The sequence below is a fragment of the Tamandua tetradactyla genome, chromosome 12 (assembly GCF_023851605.1).
Source record: "Tamandua tetradactyla isolate mTamTet1 chromosome 12, mTamTet1.pri, whole genome shotgun sequence".
NCBI lineage: Eukaryota > Metazoa > Chordata > Mammalia > Pilosa > Myrmecophagidae > Tamandua > Tamandua tetradactyla.
Window position 1 is genome coordinate 34,018,789 of NC_135338.1, and position 19,613 is coordinate 34,038,401.

Consider the following 19,613-nt stretch of genomic DNA (forward strand, 5'->3'; position numbering starts at 1 on the left):
GGCCATGAAGGGCTTTGTACCTAGGGTAAAGAGTTTGGATTTTATTATAATATGAAGGAAAACCATTGGAGGGTTTTAAGCAGGAGAGTAAAATGGCATTTTGTACTTATTTGAAAGATCATTCTGCCCAGGTAGAGAATGAACTGTATTGGCACAAGACTACAATGGTATAAATACCACTGGCAAATTCAGGCAAACAATTGTAGCAGCTAGATCTAGGAAAAGTGCTGAGTATAGAAGGAAGTAGATTGTTTGGTCTTCCCCCCCCCCCCCATTATTTATTTTTATTCCATATGTTCTACTCGTCCGTTGACAAGGTAGATAAAAGGAGCATCAGACACAAGGTTTTCACAATCACACAGCCACATTGTGAAAGCTATATCATTATACAATCATCTTCAAGAAACATGGCTCCTGGAACCCAGCTCTACATTTTCAGGCAGTTCCCTCCAGCCTCTCCATTACATCTTGAATAACAAGGTGATATCTACTTAATGCATAAGAATAACCTCCAGGATAACCTCTCGACTCTTTTTGAAATCTCTCAGCCATTCACACTTGGTCTCATTTCACTCTTCCCCCTTTTGGTTGAGAAGATTTTCTCAATCCCTTGATGCTGAGTCTCAGCTCATTCTAGGGTTTTCTCAATTCCCTGGAAGGAGAAGAGAAGGAAAAAGGAGGAGAAAAACTAATGGAGGAAATTATCACTGAAAATTTCCCAACTCTTATGAAAGACCTAAAATTACAGATCCAAGAAATCCAGCATACCTCAAAGAGAACAGACCCAAATAGATGTTCTCCAAGACACTTACTAATCAGAATGTCAGAGGTCAAAGTGAAAGAGAGAATCTTGAAAGCAGCAAGAGAAAAGCAATCCATCACATACAAGGGAAACCCAATAAGACTATGTGTAGATTTCTCAGCAGAAACCATGGAGGTGAGAAGACAATGGGATGATATATTTAAATTACTAAAAGAGAAAAACTGCTAAGCAAGAATTCTATACCCAGCAAAATTGTCCTTCAAAAATGAGGGAGAAATTAAAACATTTTCAGACAAAAAATCACTGAGAGAATTTGTGACCAAGAGACCAGCTCTGCAAGAAATACTAAAGGGAGCACTAGAGACAGATACAAAAACACAAAAGAAAGAGGTATGGAGAAGTGTGTAAAAAGAAGGAAAATGAGATATGACATATAAAATCCAAAAGGCATAATGGTAGAAGAAAGTACTACCCGTACAGTAATAACACTAAATGTTAAAGGATTGAACTCCCCAATCAAAAGACCTAGACTGGCAGAATGGATTAAAAAAAAACAGGATCCGGATGCCATACATGTGGGAAAGCCTTCATTCATTATTCTACTTTCAGAAACTATGAGAGAAGTCATACTGGAGAGAAACCCCATGGATGTCAACTGTGTTGGAAAGCTTTCATTCACTGTTCTGCCCTCAAGCAACATAATGGAATGCACAATCGACAGAACCATAAGAATGTTGTCTATGTTAGAAAACCTTGATTTTTCTGTTCCTAAACAACGTAATGTATTCAAATTTGAGAGAAGAATCATGAGTATCATAAAGCCTTCTGTCAGTATTTTGTCTTTAGATGTAAATTGAGAACTCAACATGTTTGAATATGGAAGAGATTTCAGCCATATCTTTAAACTTTCATCACCCTAGAAAATTCACATATGGGAGAAATGCTGTGTTTGTAATCGATATAGTAGTGCCTTCAGTTGCCAGTACCAAAGTTAATATAAAGCAGTTCATTCAGGAGAGGATCCCTATGAATGTCAGCTATGTAGCAAAGCCTTTAGTAGTTGATCTAATGATACACCATATGACAAAACTCACAAGATAATCCTAATGTAACTAGAAAGTCCTCATCTACCACTCTGATAAGCCAGAGAAATTGCATATGGGAAATTGTTTGTACCTGATATAAAAGTGCCTTAATATTAATTTACCTTTGAAATAAAGAGTGAATTTCATTGGAATAAAAAACAAAAAAACAACAAAAAAAAAACCCAGGATCCTTCTATATGCTGTCTACAGGAAACACATCTTAGACCCAAAGATAAACATAAGTTGAAAGTGAAAGGTTGGGAAAAGATATTTCATGCAAAAAACAACCAGAAAAGAGCAGGAGTAGCTATACTAATATCCAACAAATTAGACTTCAAATGTAAAACAGTTAAAAGAGACAAAGAAGGATACTATGTACTAATAAAAGGAACAATTCAACATGAAGACATAACAATCGTAAATATTTATGCACTGAACCAGAATGCTCCAAAATACATGAGGCCAACACTGCAAACACTGAAAAGGGAAATAGACACATCTACCATAATAGTTGGAGACTTCAATTTCCCACTCTCATCAGTGGACAGAACATCTAGACAGAGGATCAATAAAGAAATGCCATTTTACTCTCCTGCTTAAAACCCTCCAATGGTTTTCCTTCATATTATAATAAAATCCAAACTCCTTACCGTAGGTACAAAGCCCTTCATGGCCTGCCAGCTCCCCAGCCCCACCACTAACATCCCACCTCACATCCTTTCCTTGCTTGCCCTTCATGCTCCAAGCGCAGTGGGATTCTTTCTAGGCCTTGCATCAGTTGCATCCTCTGTTTGGAGTGCTCTTACCCCATGACTAACTCCTCGTCCTTAAAACTTCACCATCAGTGTCATCTCCATAGAGAGACCTTCCCTGACCTTGCAGTGTAGAGTACCTTCTTCTAAACACTGTCCTATCGCCTTGCCCTATTTTCTGTTCTGGTTACTCATTGCTGAGTAACAAACTGCCTCCAAACAGCTTATTATTATATCTGCATAATTCTGTGGGTTATGAAATCAAACCAGGCATAGTGGGTGAGATTACTTTAATTCTAAAACAGCTGGGGGCCGGCTAGGCATCTCTCTTTCTTTCGTTCCACATCTCTCTATGGCTGGCTGGCTTGGACTTCCCTCCAGCATGGTAGCATCAGGGTGACTGGCATTCTTTCATCGCAGCTTAGGGTTCCCAGAGACCGAGACAGAAGCTGCCAGTTCTCTTGAAGACTAGCCTTGGAGCTATTATAGTGTCCCTTCTGCTCTACAATACTGATCAAAGAGATTTAACTTAAAGGAGAGAAAACAGATCCCAACTTTCAAGGGGAGGAGTGTCAAAGATTTCAAGGCCATCTTTAATATACACAAACCACTGTCTGACATTTCCTTATTACTCTATTTGTTTATATGATTACCTGGCTTATTGAACAATCATTAGGGCACAAATATGAACTGGTATTTTTCTCCTATCATTGCTTTTAGATAAACTGTGTTGATTCTCCTTTTCTGGTCCCTCAAGTACATATTGGGCAGATTTTCTCATGTTCCTGTCACTTTCATTTATTGAAGGTCCAGTCCCATCTAGGCTGGTCCACCCAATTTATGACTAACCCTTCTCCCTCCCCTAGGCATGACCTGGATTTAGGCCAAGGGAGTGGGAAGAGGCACGGTCTGCCTTTGCACTCCTCCTCTCTTCTCTCTCTCCAGTCCATTTCTCTTCTCTTACATGATGTCAGGAAGGAAAGATTCGGGGAAAGTCCCTCTCAGCTGTGGCCACTTCTTCTCTGGTGATGAATGCGCCTAGCATGACAGGCGTCCAGATGCCAACTCTCTGTGGGTGCCCAACACAGCCACCTGTAGCACAGTTCTCCAGTGTGGGAGATCCTTTCCAGCTCTATATCTGACACTGCCACTCAGGTCCTGCCCCTTGTCCACATCCCACAACCCATAGGGTCACCTCATCTGCAGGCTTCTGTCTTGGGAGAACCTGGACAAGGCAGCTCGTGGCCGTTTACATTCTCCTGTATCCGCCTGACACGTGGGAAACTGCTGCTGGATGCCTGCAAAGGCTCCCCACTCTCTGTCTTTGTTTCACTCTACAATTCTCCAACCCCCTCCTCCAAGTTCCCATTCAGATAGCTCATGGGCTCATCTGAATGGCAAATCTAGCATCAGAGAGAGGAAGTGAAGGGATCCAATAACCTAGGACTCTAGCAACCACCCCTGCCTCGTTCTACTTATGGAGACTGAGGAAGGGGGTGCTACAGTGATGTTTGGGGGTGGCAGAATTGCATCTGCCTCTTAATAAATCCTGCAGACAGATACATCTGGCCCCATGGCTTCTCCTTCTTTTCCTTCTTTTTTAGGATGTGTGGGACTCAAGACCCCTTTTTCTTTGGTTCTGGGTCCAATCACCGATTTGAGCAACAGGAAAGACCCACCCAATGTCCTGTAATGCACAATTATGCTCTGAGTCACCACTCAGGTGTGAGACCCACGAGAGCAAGGGCTTTGTGTGTTTATCATCCATGGAACCCAGTGTTTAGGTGATGCTCCACACATACACGATGAACACACATAAAGGGCCATTTGGGATCTAAATTATCCAAATGGGCTGTCTACATGGTCAAACGGGACGACCCATCTGGCTGTGAGGCCCCTGGTCATGAGTAGGGATTTTTGCTTCTGGCTTCTGGGAGCTCCCCTGGTCTCTGACTAGTTCTCTGTGGGGGTCGTTGGCCTGTGGGTGGGGAGGCTAAACTCCACCTGGGTGACCTTGTGGAGCCGAGAGCCCGGGAGATGCTACAGGGGCTGGGTCAGAGGCCGGGCCAGGGGAGGGGTGCTCTTCTCAGCTCTCGGTCGGTGAAAGGCAAAGGCTCCCAGCTCAGAACAGCTGCAGGAGAAGCAGTAGAGAAAGTGCATTTCTTCTGTGAAGAGAGTGTTCCCCGGGCCTGACCCCTTGTGATCCACCCTCGGTGCTGGTCAGCCAGGAGCACATTCTGACCAGAGTATCCTCCAGGGGACTACCAGGCCTCGGTGAACAGGTCACCCAGGCAGCTGCCTCTGCAAGGCTCCTCCACCCATTGGACCGTCCACTGCTTCCTTCCACTGCCCAAGGCTGGCCTCTGTCACCCTGGGACCCCTGTGGGCTTGTCCTGAGCAGCCTCAAATGAGGGAGTGGCCAGAGGAGAGGGTGGGGGCCCCCCTTCCCCCCAACATATGCTGCGTAACTGCACTGGCACACCCTGTGGGTCGTGGAGGGGGCTGGGAGTCTGGGAGGAAACAGTTTGGACTAAAAAAAGGGCTACAGTGTTTTGTTGTTGTTCCATCCCAAGGCATGGAGGAAGAGAGAAGAAGATGGGAGGTAAAAGGGGAGAAGAAACGGAGCAGCTCCAGCAGGCAGGGGACAGGGCAGATCGGTCTCTTGGGGACCAGGTCTGAACTTCTGCCCTAAGGGTCAGAGGAGTCTGGTGGTCTCCACTCACTCAGAGTCCAGAGGGCTGGGCAGGGGCAGGCTGTGGGGTGGCAGCAGGGAGGGGAAGGGGATTGTGCTCTTGTATTTAACAGCTTTGATGCCCTGCTGGGGCCAGGCCCCGCCCCAACAATGAGACGGTGACTACCTATTGGGAGCACCGCATTAGGGGAGGGGTGGACCCTGGGGTTTTCCTACAGTAGCTGGGAAGGAGACACCCCAGCGCTGTGGGAGCAGGACTTGGGGCAGCCCAAGGGGACTGGAACCTGCCACCTCAGCAGAGCTTGAACATGTCAAAGCTAAGAGGGGCAATCCAGGCAAACTTAGAAGAAGACTTGAGGCAGGGGGTCCCTCGGTGAGTTAGGGGCAAAGCTCAGGACCCTGACTCAAGTTCAGGGCTTTTTTGACTCTATCAAGTCTTGGGAAGTCACTTCACCCTTCTGGGCCTCAGTTCCCTCACTTGTCACAAGGAGGGAGGACAGGGGAAGCGGGCGTGCTGCCGGGCGCGGTGGCTTCTTCACGACCCAAGACGCCCTCGCCAACCCCCTCTTTCAGGTGTGACACTGAGGCTTAGGAGAGTCACTGGGCTCTTTACATCACCCCCACAGAGCTTTTATCGGTACCGCTTCCACTTTCCGCTGCTGTCCGCGGCCCCAGCAGACACACGCCACTGGGTGAGCTGTTTCCAGACGAGAATACTTTATTCAAGAGAACCTGGCGGGCAGTCAGATGGGCCAGGCGCCGGGGCCTCGGGGAAGCCGCTCCCCTTGCTGTCCCCTGCCAGGCGGGGTCGCCCCTGTGAGGCAGCGTCTGCACGCCTGGGCCCCCATGCAAGACAGGATCATGGTGCTCGGCCAGAAAGAGCAATGTCCCATCACAAGCAACTGGCAAGATGTGAGGAGAGACCATAAGGGGACAAGGAGCACAGAGGTCCCCAGACAACCCCTGTTCTCCCAGAGCTGAACATTCTGATCTCCAGGGTGCTGAGCTGCTGCCAGGAAGAGGAGGAAGCGGCCGGGCCACCTCCAGCCACTGCCTGCTCTCCTCCACCCTTGCCTTGGCCAGGAGCCCCCAAAGAAGGGCTGCTTGTCCGTGCAGAGCCCAACGCCCAAAGAACAGACGTTCGGGTCCCCCTCCTTCCCTCTCCAGCTCCCTGGAGACTCTCAGAGCCTCTACGGGCCTGGCCTGACTTTCTTCTCACAAGCCCGCGGGTCTCGTTTCTTCCCAAGCTGAAGATCCCATGGTTTTGCGGCCACCTTCCTTCTTTCTCTCATGTTCTGTTTAAGGCACTGGATTCCTGAGGATCCTGTCCCTCCCTGCCCCTCACCTAGGAGGGAACCAGTCATTCAGCAGGGATACAATTGGCTAATAAATAGAGGGCAGGTGCCAGCAGGGCGGTAACTGAGAGCGATGATAATAAATACACGAGTCGGGTGGGGTCTCTCCTCCCAGGGGCTGGTTACCTCCGGGGAACAGCATTGCCGCACCTGCCAGAGATCAAACAGACGGGGGTTTCAGCACACTGCAAAGAGTGGGGTCCCCTCCTATGGGAGGGGGACAGACCCAGAGGGGAAGCTTGGACAGGGAGCGTGGGGATGATGCAGCACCCCTGGCTACCTGCTTGCACTGAGGCCCGTCAGAAGCTAGGAGCTAGCCTTCACCGAGCATCCACCCAGGGCCCAGCTCCGCGCTGAGCACTTCTTGTTTACCTTTCACAGCATCCCGTGAGGAAGGTCATAAACCCTCCTTTCCGAGATGAGGAAACTGAGCTCAGAGAGGTTAAGAAACTTTCCCAAGGCCAACAGCTAGTCAGGGGCAGAGCCAGGATTTGAATCCAGCCGGGCTCCGGGACATAAAACCTCTGGTTGTTCCAGGACAGCAGCCTTCAAACGGGTACGTGCACACAAAGACTGTTGAAGGGGGACATGGGTATCGATGATTTTAAATAAATCATTTGCAGCCTCCATAGTTATGCTGTCTTAAAACTGTTCGCGTGAGAAAGTGCCTGCCCGAAGCCTTCTCCCCTGTCAGCCCTTCCACAATCTCCCTTCTCCCTTTAGAAGGAAAGGAACGCATCTTGCCAGTTCTAAGTCCTGCTGCAGTGCTCTGCCCCGAGGTGAAAATATGCAGGGACGCTAAACAAAAGAACAGTATGAGACATTGGCTAGGTGTTGTGAAAGGAAATATGGCTAATGACGGGTCGACCAGGCCATTGGCGAGTCAGGTGCTGCCCAAGTCTTCAATTTCAGCAAAATGGCAGAAAACTCAAACCAACTGTCAGTTGATGTATCATTAGACATTTGTGATAGCAGATCACCGTGAGGTTTCTGGCAAAATAGTTTGGAAAAAGCTTAAATAGGCGAGTGATATTGATGCAAACAAAACTCACTCTTCCTGGTCTCATTTACTTATTTATGTGAACAATTTTTCTCAACCTTTTCATCTATTAAAAATGATAAATAGAAATAGAAGTAATGCTAAGTAACATTCCTTAATGGATACATTAACTGATCATAAAGAGATAGCTACATTCATCTCAGTAAGGTGCATTCCCAATAAGATTTGCTTTTTATCTTTAAAATGTATTAAAGTATGATATATTTGTGCTGTTTTGATCAATTGGCACTACTGCTATTTATTTTGATAATTCCTTCTTAGGAGACATTTTAACTTGGAACTTTACTTCCACAGAAAATATAAAATAATTCAAATTTATACACCGTTTTTGTGGCAAAGACCTTTGAGCATTAAAAAATATATTACATAAGGCTGAAATTCTGTGGGGGAGGTGAAATGGAAATACAAGCTCAAGAAAGGAAAGAAGCGATGTAAATATAAAAACAGCAATAAAAGGAGGTTCATGGGCTTTTTTGGTTATGGTTGCTATAATTCTTTTGCTATAATTCTTTTAAATGGTTGATAGTGAGTATTAAGTTAGGATGGCATATAGATTCCATAGGGTACATGCAAAGAGTTATGTAATCGCTTTATATTAAACTATTAATATTCATAATGTTCCAGAAATTATAACTGTTGTAACTATTTATAATTATGATGAAAGATTTCAGCGTCAACTTTAATATGAACAAGGGTGCACAAGGCTTTGGGAAATCCTTTTAGATTCCCAGATAAACTGTTTGAAGACTGCTGTCCTGGGAAATGGAGCCAATGGAGGCTGCCTGGCCTGGCTTGACTTCTGCTTTGACTTCTTTTTTTTTTTTTTTTAAACATGGGCAGGCACCGGGAATCGAACCCGGGTCCTCTGGCATGTCAGACAAGCATTCTTGCCTGCTGAGCCACCATGGCCCGCCCTGCTTCGACTTCTTTACTAGCCTCTTCCTCAAACTGATGCTTAGGCCAGGGGGCTGGGGTGGGGGTGGCAGGGGTCTCCGTCCACGGAGGGGCGGGACCTTGGGGTCAGGGCTGAGGTGGCCCCACTCCCATGGCTTGAAATGATTCCTTGACATCTTGGACCTGGGAGGAGGCTGAGGCCCTGAAGGTGAGCCCACGATGGGACTGATTTACTGCACAACAGAAGTGCTTTCCTTTTAGGAGCTGCCATCACAGAGGTAGGTTCTTCTCTCCCAGCCACACTCAGGCCCGGGCACCCAGCCTGCTGCTCCCAGATGGGAAGCCGAGACGGGCTAAGGTAACATGGAGAGGGGAAGAGGAAGTGAGGGACCCCCTCGAGGATCCCCTGAAGACAGAAATCCTGGCCTGGGAGCTGATGGGGGAATTGCAACCTTCCCCCAAGGCCCCTGGGAAGTAGTCCTAGGTAACCTTCAGCTGCTGGAATTGTCCCCACCAGAATGTGAGTCCCATGACAGCACAGTCTGGTTTGTTTTGCTCACTGATGTGCCTGGTACCCAGGAGATGCTGGGTAAATGTCTGTGGGGTGACTGGGTGCTTGGAAAACCTTCCCCCTCATTCTACACAAAAGAGAAAAACTAGGCTTGAGAAGGTGAGGGCACCAGCTCAAGGCCGCATAGACAGCCATGGCGCCCTGATGCGTCCTGCGTCCCAGGACCTCTAACAGCTCCCTGTTCTGGCTCCCAAGATGGCCCTGAGCCTCGCCTCTCCCCTCCCCGACCGCTGGCCCCTGCCGGCAGGGCCGGGGTCCCCTCGGGCCCAGCCTCTTTGCCATCCCTGGGCCCCCCGCGCACTCACAGGTGGCAGTTTGTGGGTCTCTGCTTCTCTCTCTTCCTCTTCCCCCTGCCCTTGGGTCTCCTCCTGCAATAAGCCAAAAGCGTCAGGACAAAGTGGCTGGGGGACCCCATGCTAGGACCGGGGCTGACAGGCCCGAGAATAGCCCTGAGCCCCAACCTGGCCACTTACCTTTCCGGTTTCATCTTTTCTCGCAGAGGCCTGGGAAAAGAGACAGAGAGAGGGCCAGGGAGAAGGAGGAAAGCCATAAGCAGGGGCTCCCTGCCTCACACACCCCGAGTCCTGGTCCCGCCTTGGGCGCTGGGGCCACTAGGGGGTAGCATGGAGCTAGGGAGAGAGAGATGGCTTCCTGCTCCCACTCGAGGCCCTGGTGGCCCCACACGAGAGGGACCAAATTCCAACCTGCTTCCTACTCCTCAGCCTCTTGGCATCAAATCTGGGGACTTCTGAATCTGCTCTCTGTTGCTCCACTAAGCCGCTCTCTGTTCACTCCCTGCCCTACCTCCTCCTGCCTTGCTTCCAGGCTGCATTCTGGGAATTTCCTCAAGGACGGTAAATGATGGGCCAGGCCAGGGTTAAGGGGCTGGTGTCTGCCAGCTAAGGCTGCCTGTCAGGTCCAACCCCGGCCCCGTGTCTCTCTCCATGGGGCTGTACAGGTGACAGCAGTGAGGGCGGGTAGGGGCAGGGTGAGGCTGCCAAGTCACCAGGCCCTCCAGTCGCCAGGCATAGCCTGGCTCTATCTTCCTGGGCTGTGGCTGTCGGCCCAGAAGGGAGAAAAAAAGTATCCTTGCTGCCGAGCCTGTTGGAAGGAGACGGGGCCTTAGTCTTTCCTAGGAAGAGCGGGTGGAGGCGTGAGGTAGCATGGATAAGAGTCAGCTTTGGGATCAGAGAATGCCGCCGTAGGGTGGCTGCCTCCCTGGGGAACCAGGACAGGATCCCAGGGCCACTTGGGGGCTGTCTTTGTCATGTCTCTGCCATCTTGGGCAAGTCAGAGATACTCCTGGAGCCTCAGTCTCCATTTCTGTCTGCCCCAAGAGCGGCTGTGCAGGTAAAAGTGATGCAGGAGGCAAAAAGCTACCACTTAGCACTGAGCTTGGGAGGGCTCATTGCCAACTCTTTGTTGTCTGGTGCAGTGGGGAGAGCCTAGAGTCTGGACTCACGTCCAAAGGGGATGGCCAGATCCCTGGACACTAGGCAAAGCCAAGCCCAGGGCAGTTATGGGGATTTTAGAAAATGCGGTAATGTCCAGGAGAAGTAGCATGAAAAAGGGCAGGCTTAGGGGTCAGACAGGCTGGGGTACAAACCCCTCCCCTCATATTCACAAGCTGTGGCAAATCACATAACCCAACCGAGCCTCGGTTTCCTCATCTGTAAAGTGAGGGAACAACAGTACCTACCTCCTAGGATGGGTGTGAGAGCAGACCTTGTCTGTCTGTACCCCGAGCATCTAGGACAGTGCCTCGTATCCAGTAGGCACTCCATAAATATTTGTTGAATAAATGAGAAAATCCATTCACGTGCCTAGCGGGGAGCCAGGACTTCCTGCCCAGGAGGTGGGGCCCAGCAGTCAGGAGTAACACCTCAGCTCCTTTCTCTCTTCTCTGAACCTGCTTGACAGTGCCGGGTCTACTGCTCTCGGTAACTAATGTTCAGAGTGTCCCTGGGCACAGGTGGCAAGTGGCCAGTGCTGGCCAGAGGCTCTGGGGGCTGGGGACAGGGGCTGCGACTCTAGCGAAACCACAGTGCCTCCTTCTACCACTTTCTCCCATCTTTCTCCTCCTCATCCCAACCTGCCCTCACCAGAGGCACGCAGCCTGGTCCAGAACCAAGTCCACACTGGCAATTCCTTTGCCTTTTGGTGCCTCTCCCAGGGGCCTGAGGCAGCTGCTTCCCTCTTCAGGGGAGCGGGAAGGACACACCCCCAGCCCCTGTAAGTCTGGGAGGGTCCCAGCCTTCCCTATACCCTGTGCATCTTGGCGGCTGGACCCCAGCTGCTGGGATCACCTCCTCTAGCCAAGCCCCGTTGGGGAGAGGGCAACAAAATGGAAGGCGGCTGCCTCCGGATGTCTTGGAGTGGGACCCTGGTTTCCCTCAGCTGGGAAGGAAGTGTGGTCTGCAGCAGGGATGGGCACCAAAGTCTTTGCCCTGGGCCCCCTGGGATCCATCATCACGAAGGTGCCAGGTGCGTGGGGGCCTGTCCCTGCACCCGCCGTGCAGACCTACCTGCATTCGCAGCGCACGTGCTGGGAGAAGCTCAGCTCCACGTAGGAGGGCCGGTCCCCAGAGCGGATCTTCAGCAGCTACGGGAACAGGAAGGTTGAAAGCCTGGATTGGGGGTGGCCCAGGGTTTGCAACAGCCCCTCTCCCTGCTTCCTCCTCGGGAGGACTGAGGGATAACCCGACTCCTCCTTTCCCACTGCCTGTGGATCACAGGCCCTCATCCTGCTTTTAGCATGGTGCAAGCTGCTGTCCCGTGCGGGGCAGAGTGTTTTCCTTCTCTCCCATCTGCAGACACACGTGTGTGTGTGTGTGTGTGTGTGTGTGTGTGTGTGTGTGTGTGTGAGGGAGACCCCCTGCCCAGAAGTAGTGAGGGGAGGAGCCCGTGCTCTGGAGTCAGAGCATTCAAATTGTGGAACTTCCACCTGCTGAAGGGCCCCCGAGCAAGTGAAAGAAAGTCTTTGAACCTCAACTTTCTCCTCTGTAAAATGGGATAACTCCCGCCTTAAAGGACTGAATGAGGAAACAATTGCAAAGTGCCTGGCACTGCTCAGTGTGCCAGCCTGCTGAGAGGGCACCGAAAGCTCCCTCCCGCTATAAACAAAGACTCCTTTAATAGGAGCAGATTGCTTTCCCAATCTCGGCTAGGGCATTTTCCAATATCCTGGGTCTTGAGGTAGGACTCAGGCAGAGCCTGGAAAAAAAAATGGCGGGGTGGAGTGAGGGTTTCGGGAGGGAGGCAGGGCTGGTGGGCCGCAGGGCAAGCCAGGGGGCGAGGGGGAGGCCGTTCTACCTGCATGGTGACGTTGACCGCCTCCACGGGCACGCAGTGCAGGTTCTCATCGCCGCAGCAGCCGGTGCAGCGCAGCAGGGAGACGCAGGAGGGGCTGAACATGTGCTCCACCTCCCCCGGGTACTCGGACACGATGCCCACCAGCCTCTCCAGGGACCGGCAGTAGCTGCGGCCCCACACCTCCTGGAAGGGCACCACTGCAAGAAGGCACAGACGCTGGGTCAGGTTGCGAGGCACCTGCTCGGTGAAGCCCCAGGCTCGGTCCCCCAGCCCCTGCAGGGCTTTTAAGGGTCAGCCCCCCCACCCCATCCCATTCCAGGAAGCCCCACCCCGCTCTGAGACCCCCATCTCTGAACTCCGGATGAGTCCCATTTGGGAAATCCTAGTAGAGCATAACTTCTCAGTGTTCCCCGCTCTGCTCTATTCTCAATTCAGGCCTGGTGCCTTTGGCGCTCCAAGGAGAATGAATCTTTCTGGATTGTTCTTTCTCAGGTCCGAGAAAGACCTGGTGTTCCCTCAGTCTTGGGCAACTAGCAGAAACCAGGCCGGTCTCCCAGAGAGGGGTGACCTTCCCCTTAGTCCTCTGCTCAGAGTGCTTCCATGGGACCCACTGAGCACCAGCTCCTCTGCCTGGCAGCCAAGTTCTCCCCAACGACGGCCGCACCCCGACCCCCGTGTCGGTCCGACCAGCCCTCACGCTCAGCACCACCTCCTCCTCTCCCACTTCGGGGACTCTGCCCTCCGTGGTCCGTTTACCAGCAATGCTCTTTCCTCTCTTCTCATTTCTAGCTGGATCTTGCCACCCCTTTCTCAAGGCCCACTCCCTCCACCTTCTCCAACTCTCACCGAACAGCTGTTCCTGCCTAGAGCACGATTTGGCCCCAAGGGCTCACCTTATCTCGGTCATTGGTGGCTCTTATCTCCTTTACAACCCGGGACCAAGGCACTGGATAAACACAGGCTAAGTAATTACTGATTGATTAGATGATAGTTTACTGAGGACCCCCGCTGTGTCCTGGTGGCTGTGAATGGGATATTTGGGGACGGATCTGGAACCCCTCAAAAGGCACTGCCCCTTCAGGGGAAGGGCAGGGACCAGACCCTGAACAGAGGCTTAAAAGAAGTCAGTGGCCAGAGCCAGTAGAACGGACTTCTAGTTTTGGCCCTACACTGGCTGTGTGACCTTGGAGAGGTCACTTAACCCTTCTGGGCATATCGGTTTCCTCAGCTGGGGAAAAAGAAGAAGCTTGGAAATAGATGGCCGTGGTCTCTTTCAGTTCTAACGGATGGTCCGTGATTCCGTGCGTGTGACCCAGCCCAGCCTCAGCAGCGTGGGCAGAGAAACATCTCTGGCTCTGGGTCATCTTGGCCCAGGGTCACCTGGGGCCTTACAACCTGGACCACAGAGCACTGATCTCTCCTAGCAACCCTTCACTTCCCTCTGTGATCCTTCCTAGGAGGCAGATGGGGCAAAGTCCAGTCTCCTGCGCCTATGAGGATGTGAGCTTGGGGTAATCTCAGAGGAAAAATAAACCTCAGCCTTAGCAGAGGCCCTCAGGAAAGGTTAGCAGCTGGTGGAAAATACCCAAGAGGAGGGGTGTCCACATGAAGCTGGCTAAGGTGGCCACAGAGGCAATAAACCATGCTTGGCTGGGTATCTGCTGCTGCATTCTGCCCTGCTCTGGTGAGGGGGCATTCGGGCTGGGCTGGGGATGGGGTGGGGTGGTAACGCCCAGAGGTCTCCCCGACTCCACCTCTCCAGGCCACTGGGACACACCCTCGGGGACCCAAAGAGAAACAAGGCCTTTTTCCCCAAAGGTGGCTCTGTAGTCCAGAGGAGTTGCAGTTGCTTTGCAATGTGGGATCAAAGGAGCACCTCTTCTGTCAACTCCGTGAGCTGTGCACTTAGTCCAAAAGCTTTATAAGCACTGATGGGACCCCTGGGCGTTTAATCTCTTCCTTGGAAAATGTAAATAACAGCAGAGGGCTAGCCAGCCACCAAAGCCACAGCCATTAGGGAGGGGGACAGCTGCAGAGAAGGGGCGCCCAGCCCCCTACCATCCCGCCAACAGACTCCCACCCAGCTGGGCCGTCAGGGCCACGGCCAGGCTAAGCAGAGCTGGGCCAGCCTTGGCAACAGAAGAAGGGATTTCCTTTTCTCACCCCCACCCCCACGCCACGGCTCCAGAACCCTGAAATCCTGAAACCCTGTACTTCTCGGGCCACATGGCCAGACAGCGTCAGGGGAGGGCGGAAGGGCGGTGGGCCGGGGCCTGGTTTGCCTGGCAGCCACTGGAAAAGAGGGCACTCCATCCTTGGAGGGTCCTCTTGGGGTGTGTGGGAGAAAGAGGGGGCTGGGCAGGGGGCCTGGCTGAGGGAGCAGGGTGACTGTCCCCAGCTGTGAGCTGAGCCCCTCGGGGAAGAGCTCCATGCAGCTGCCCCTAGAGAACTGCCTCTGGCCCCAGACCTGCTCCAGTGGCGGGGGTCGAGTGAGAGGAGAGGGTGGCTGTGCCCGTCAAGTGCCTGGCCAGGGCAGGCTGTTGCCCAAGGGCCACTCTTGGGGCCAGAGGGGCCCTCAGCGATCTCGCCAGCCCTGTGGGTCAGCCTTGCTGATGGCCCAGCCGCCTGCCACCCCGGAGGGAGGAGACCCAAGAAAGGAAAGGTTTAACCCTGAGAACAAGCTGCTGGGGAGGCTACCAGGAGAGGCTGTGGGGCCGGGCAGAACCACTGGCCACCTGCCCAGGACCAGCAGGTGTCCTCTCCAGGTCACCGCCGGGGCGCACAGCGAGCCTGCCACGAGGGACACCCTGTCCATGAGAGCCTGCCACGAAGGACACCCTGTCCATGCCAGCTCAGCCACCCAGCCGCTAGCTGCCCGGTGCCACGCGCGCCGGCTCTGCGGCAGACACTGGGTGTGTCTGAGACTTCGGACGACCCCATTCCCCATCCCCCACCCCACCCCAGGCCTCTCTCAGCCTCAGGTGCTTCATCTATAAAATGTGAGAGAATGCTAATGCCTTCTGAGTCACCAGCCATGTGGTCAGGAGGGAATTACAATAATTGCCAAAATTCTTGCTGTGAATCATAAAAATCAACGTTCACGCCTGGACAGCTTTCCTCGACACAGACCATGCAGTCTCCTGCTCTGCTGTTAGCAGTGGGGATGGCACTTTCAGATTTTGATACACGGGGTCCAAAGCTCACTGTACTTTCCCTGGTCACAATACAGGCTCCCTGATTGATCGGGATAAAGGGTGAGCTGATCAAATGAATCCACACCTCTAAACCTCCTCGCCCCTTCCCTGGGAACTATGAACACCTGCGCTTTCCCCCATGGAGCCACAGAATCCTATAATTTTTCTTTAAAAAAAGAAGGAACCTCAGATAGGCTGTAGTCTAAAGCTCCCATTATATAGATGAGGAAACTGAGGCTCAGGCTTCTCTGGTGGCTGTTGGCCTGAATTACATTCAAAGCATCAGAAAGGGCCTGGTGTGTTGTCAGGGGAGGGCCCCTCTCCGGATCCCAGCCAGCATGCTGTCATGCTACTTCCAAAGGGCACCCTGGGGTGGGGGTGGGCCAGTGAAATCAAGGTCGGCTGCCATACCCGCCCCTGCTGAGGTGGCCAAAGGGCTCGGGATTCAGGTTCACTGTCAGGCAGGCACGTGGTGGGCAGACAGCCGAATGGCAGAGGGTGTTCCCAGCTCCCGGTCGTCTACCACGCGTGTGCGTGTGCACGTCCCTACAGGCCCTCACTCCCACGGCGCCGTGGGGAGCCTCAGCAGTGGTGTGTGGCTGCTCTGCATGTCTCAGAGAGGCAGGGAGGGAGGGAGGAGCAGGGCAGGGGGCCTGGCATGGGCCTCCTGCCTTCTGCATGTATGTCTCTTTGGCAAACATCTCTTTGCCCTTTGAAGATTCCCTTTTGATGCAACGGGAGTGGGAAATGGAGGGGCCAGGGAGGGTGCGACTTGTGCTCTGTTTGTTTGTAATCAATGGAGAGGCCTGGTCAGATCCTTGCAACCCCGCCACGGCTGTGCTCGTGGAAGGGCCCTTCATCCCTCCCTGGCCCTCTTGACTGCTTGCCCATTGCATCAGGCTCCCAGTCTCCCTGTCTGGCCCCTGGCACTCTCCAAGGCCCCATCTGCCTGTCTCCTGCCATGCTGGAGAAGGGGCTCTGAGCCAGCAGGTGGGATCCTGGCCCTGTGCTCTGAGTGTTGGGTGACCCTGGCCCAGGAAATCACCTAGTCCAGGCTTCTTGGTCACAATGGGGGATGTCTCAGGCTCTGCCAACTTTGTCAGCTAGGATGTCTAGCTTGCAGACTGTCCCCAACTTATTATCAGCATGCACCCACCCCTTATGTCAATCCCTTCCCATCCTCTGCACCCCAGTCCAGCTGGCTTACCTTCCACCTCTGATGAGCTGTTCCCAGTAGACAAGGCCCGCTGCTGCAGACAGAAAGGTACAGAGATGAGGGGCGCCCCCTTGGGACTCTGCCCCTCTGAGCCCCTCCACACCTGCTCCCACGTACTCTTTTTCTCTCTCTGCCATGTCTCAGATCTACCTCTTTCTAGATCCAGCTCATCCTGGATGAGTCCCACACCTCTCTGGCCTCAGTTTTCTCATTTGGAAAACGGCGAGAGACTGGAGGCTTTGGGATGCCCATAACCTACCGGGTCTCAAAGATCTTGCACGCCTGTGGGGTCTCCCTTCCCCCCAGCCCCCAGCCTAGCCCTGCTGGCCCTGTACAGCCCGCCTTTGGCTGAGTGCCAGAGCCCAGGGGGAGGCAATCAGCTGGTGGGAACTGAGAGGCCAGCGTGGGTGTCGCCATGGGCTGGTCCCGTCTGTAACGTTACCCCTCTGGCCAGCCTTACCAGGTAGGTGGTGGCAGGGATCTTGGGCACCTGGGGGGCTGCCCAGCCCACCCAGCTCCTGGGTTGGGGCCGGGGACTCCCAGGGCAGCACAGTGGAAAGAGAGCTTATTGGCTTTGTCAGGATTTTGCTGCCCAAGCTGGCTCCCAGCCAGACTCATTTGGCTCCTGGGAAAAGGGCCCTGCTCACTTCCCCATGCCCCGTACTCAAGACCTCCGACCACCCACCCAGGAGAGAGAGCACAGCCAGACCCCTTGTCTCACCCCTGGCCCACCCGGGAGTCCTCGGCTCAGCCCTGAGCCCTGGAGGGGGGGCAGGGCCCAGGCTCCCCACTGCTTACCTCTTCAGCTACTCCCCCTCCCCCTGCGAACCTTCGCATCAGGCCAGGTCAGAGGTCCTGGGGGTGCCTTGCTGGTCGCCAGGCCTCAACCCTCACCACAAGGCGAGGGACTAGCCTGGGATTAGTGGACAGATGCTTTTGGCAAAGCCACCAGAGCTCCAGGGCCAGACAGAAGCCTCCCTCCCCTCTCTGCGGCCTTCCCCCCCCCCACCCCCGGAGCTGGAGTGGGGAGCAGCCAGCCCGAGATCCCCTCCCAGCAGACCCAGGTCCACTCTGGCCCCTGGACTGTGTTTGTATATCCTTGAAGTTGCCCTTCCCAAGACTGGGTCTGATTTCAGAGCCCCCCGCTTTGAGTGCTGGAGGTGGGAAGCTTGGGGGAGTCAGGCTTGGGGTGGGAGCAGTTCTTACCTGGGGAGGCACAGCAGGCAGCGCCAGCCCAGCCAGGAGCTGCAGGAAGCAAGTGAGCAGCCTCATGGCAAGCATCTTCTCAGAGGTCCAGAGCCAGTGGGCTCCAAGGGAAAACCACCATGCTCGACCCCCTGGGGGAGCCCCAGGCACAGGAGAAGGGGGCTGAGAAGAGCTGAATGTGGAGGGCTGGGTGTCCCCCTCACTGCTGCTCTAAGGCCCAGGCGGGTGGCCCGAGCATCCTCTGGAGGCCCGCAGGTGAAGCTGCTGGGGAGCTGCGGGGCGGGGCGGGGCGGTGTGGGGAGCAGCCGGGCTCCTGGGGCGGGGGTGGGGGTGGGGTCCGGCGGGCGTGCAGGACAATCCCAGGTCGGCTCGTGGCCGGGCGGTGGTCCGAAGATGTAGTTTCCTCCTCGGACAGCAGCTCCCTTCTGGGACTGAAGCTTGTTCGCAACTGGGTTTCAGGGGCTGTGAGTCGGGGCGGGGCGGGCTCGGAGCCCCGCCCACTCCCGAGGAGGCGAAGGCTCGCCAGCCCCATCCCAGGGCGGAGCCGGGGCGCCTGCAGCTCCGAACCCCGCCAGCCACCCCGGAGCGCCGGGAAGCGGCGCTTCAGACCGCGATCCTAAGACTTCCCCATCGCCCCGGAGCCCAGCCCGCAGCCTCCCCCTCGGGGATCATTCGGAGCCTGGTGCCGGGGGCCGGGGGAGAGGGGCCTTGGCTCCCTCGGGCTCTTCGGGGCCAGCCACCGTGGAGGGGGATCCAGGTGAGGAGCCCAGTGTCTGCGAGCGAAGCTCATGATTTTAGCGGCCCCGTGAGGGACCACATCCCCCGCATCCTCCCCCAGGGAGGTAGCAACTTGGTCCAGCCTTTCTTCAGAGTGGCACTACGTCATCCCCACAATCTTTGGGGCTGAAAAGATCAATAACCCTATTTTATAGATGAAGACACTGAGGCTCCGAGTGCCTTTCCTGAATGTGTCGTAATACAGATGCACTCTCGAAAAGTATGCGTGTGTGTGTGTGTGTGTGTGTGTGTGTTCAAGGAACTGGCAGAGATGGAACATGAGCCACGTGGCTCCAGAACGGTCTCTCTTCCCAGTGGGCCACCCTCCCAGCCAGGCGCTCAGACACCGGGGCAGCCGCCGGAAACACCTCGGGGCCCCTGGCTGGGGGGTCCAGCTCTGGTTTCCTACTTGGGCAGCGGTCCACTTGGGCCCTCCCTGCGAGGTCCGTGTGTGTGCTGGTGAGCGGCCTGATGCGGTTTTTCCTCCCGGTCCCAGGAGGAAGAGGAAGTTCTCCACCAGCAGGGGCATGCAGACACAGGGCTGTGTGTGTGTGTGTGTGTGTGTGTGTGTGTGTGTGTGTGCGTGCACGTCTGCAGTTATCTGTGAGCGTGAAGATCCCCGTGGGCTGTGTGTCGGTATCTGTGTGGTCCGACTGACAGCATGTGGCCCCTGTACGTCCACACGTTGCTCTGTGTGTGGGTTTGGTCTTTTGCTGTCTCTATAAACTTGTGTGAT

The 19,613-nt window shown here is 53.9% G+C and overlaps 1 protein-coding gene across 3 annotated transcripts; it reads right to left on the reverse strand.

The window, feature by feature from the left end:
• Positions 1-6,000: 6,000 nt before the first annotated feature.
• Positions 6,001-18,514, reverse strand: PGF (placental growth factor). Of its 3 annotated transcripts, XM_077122273.1 has the most exons (7): positions 18,101-18,514; positions 16,886-16,928; positions 12,485-12,681; positions 11,698-11,774; positions 9,646-9,675; positions 9,478-9,540; positions 6,001-6,797 (listed from the first exon to the last, which is right to left on the reverse strand). In XM_077122273.1, the coding sequence occupies exons 1-7, from the start codon at positions 18,173-18,175 to the stop codon at positions 6,770-6,772; spliced, it is 513 nt and encodes a 170-aa protein (XP_076978388.1). In that variant the 5' UTR covers positions 18,176-18,514; the 3' UTR covers positions 6,001-6,769. The 3 variants fall into 3 exon arrangements, with proteins under 3 accessions (XP_076978388.1, XP_076978390.1, XP_076978391.1); XM_077122275.1 differs by lacking the exon at positions 9,646-9,675; XM_077122276.1 differs by lacking the exon at positions 9,478-9,540.
• Between the last annotated feature and the right edge of the window lie 1,099 nt (positions 18,515-19,613).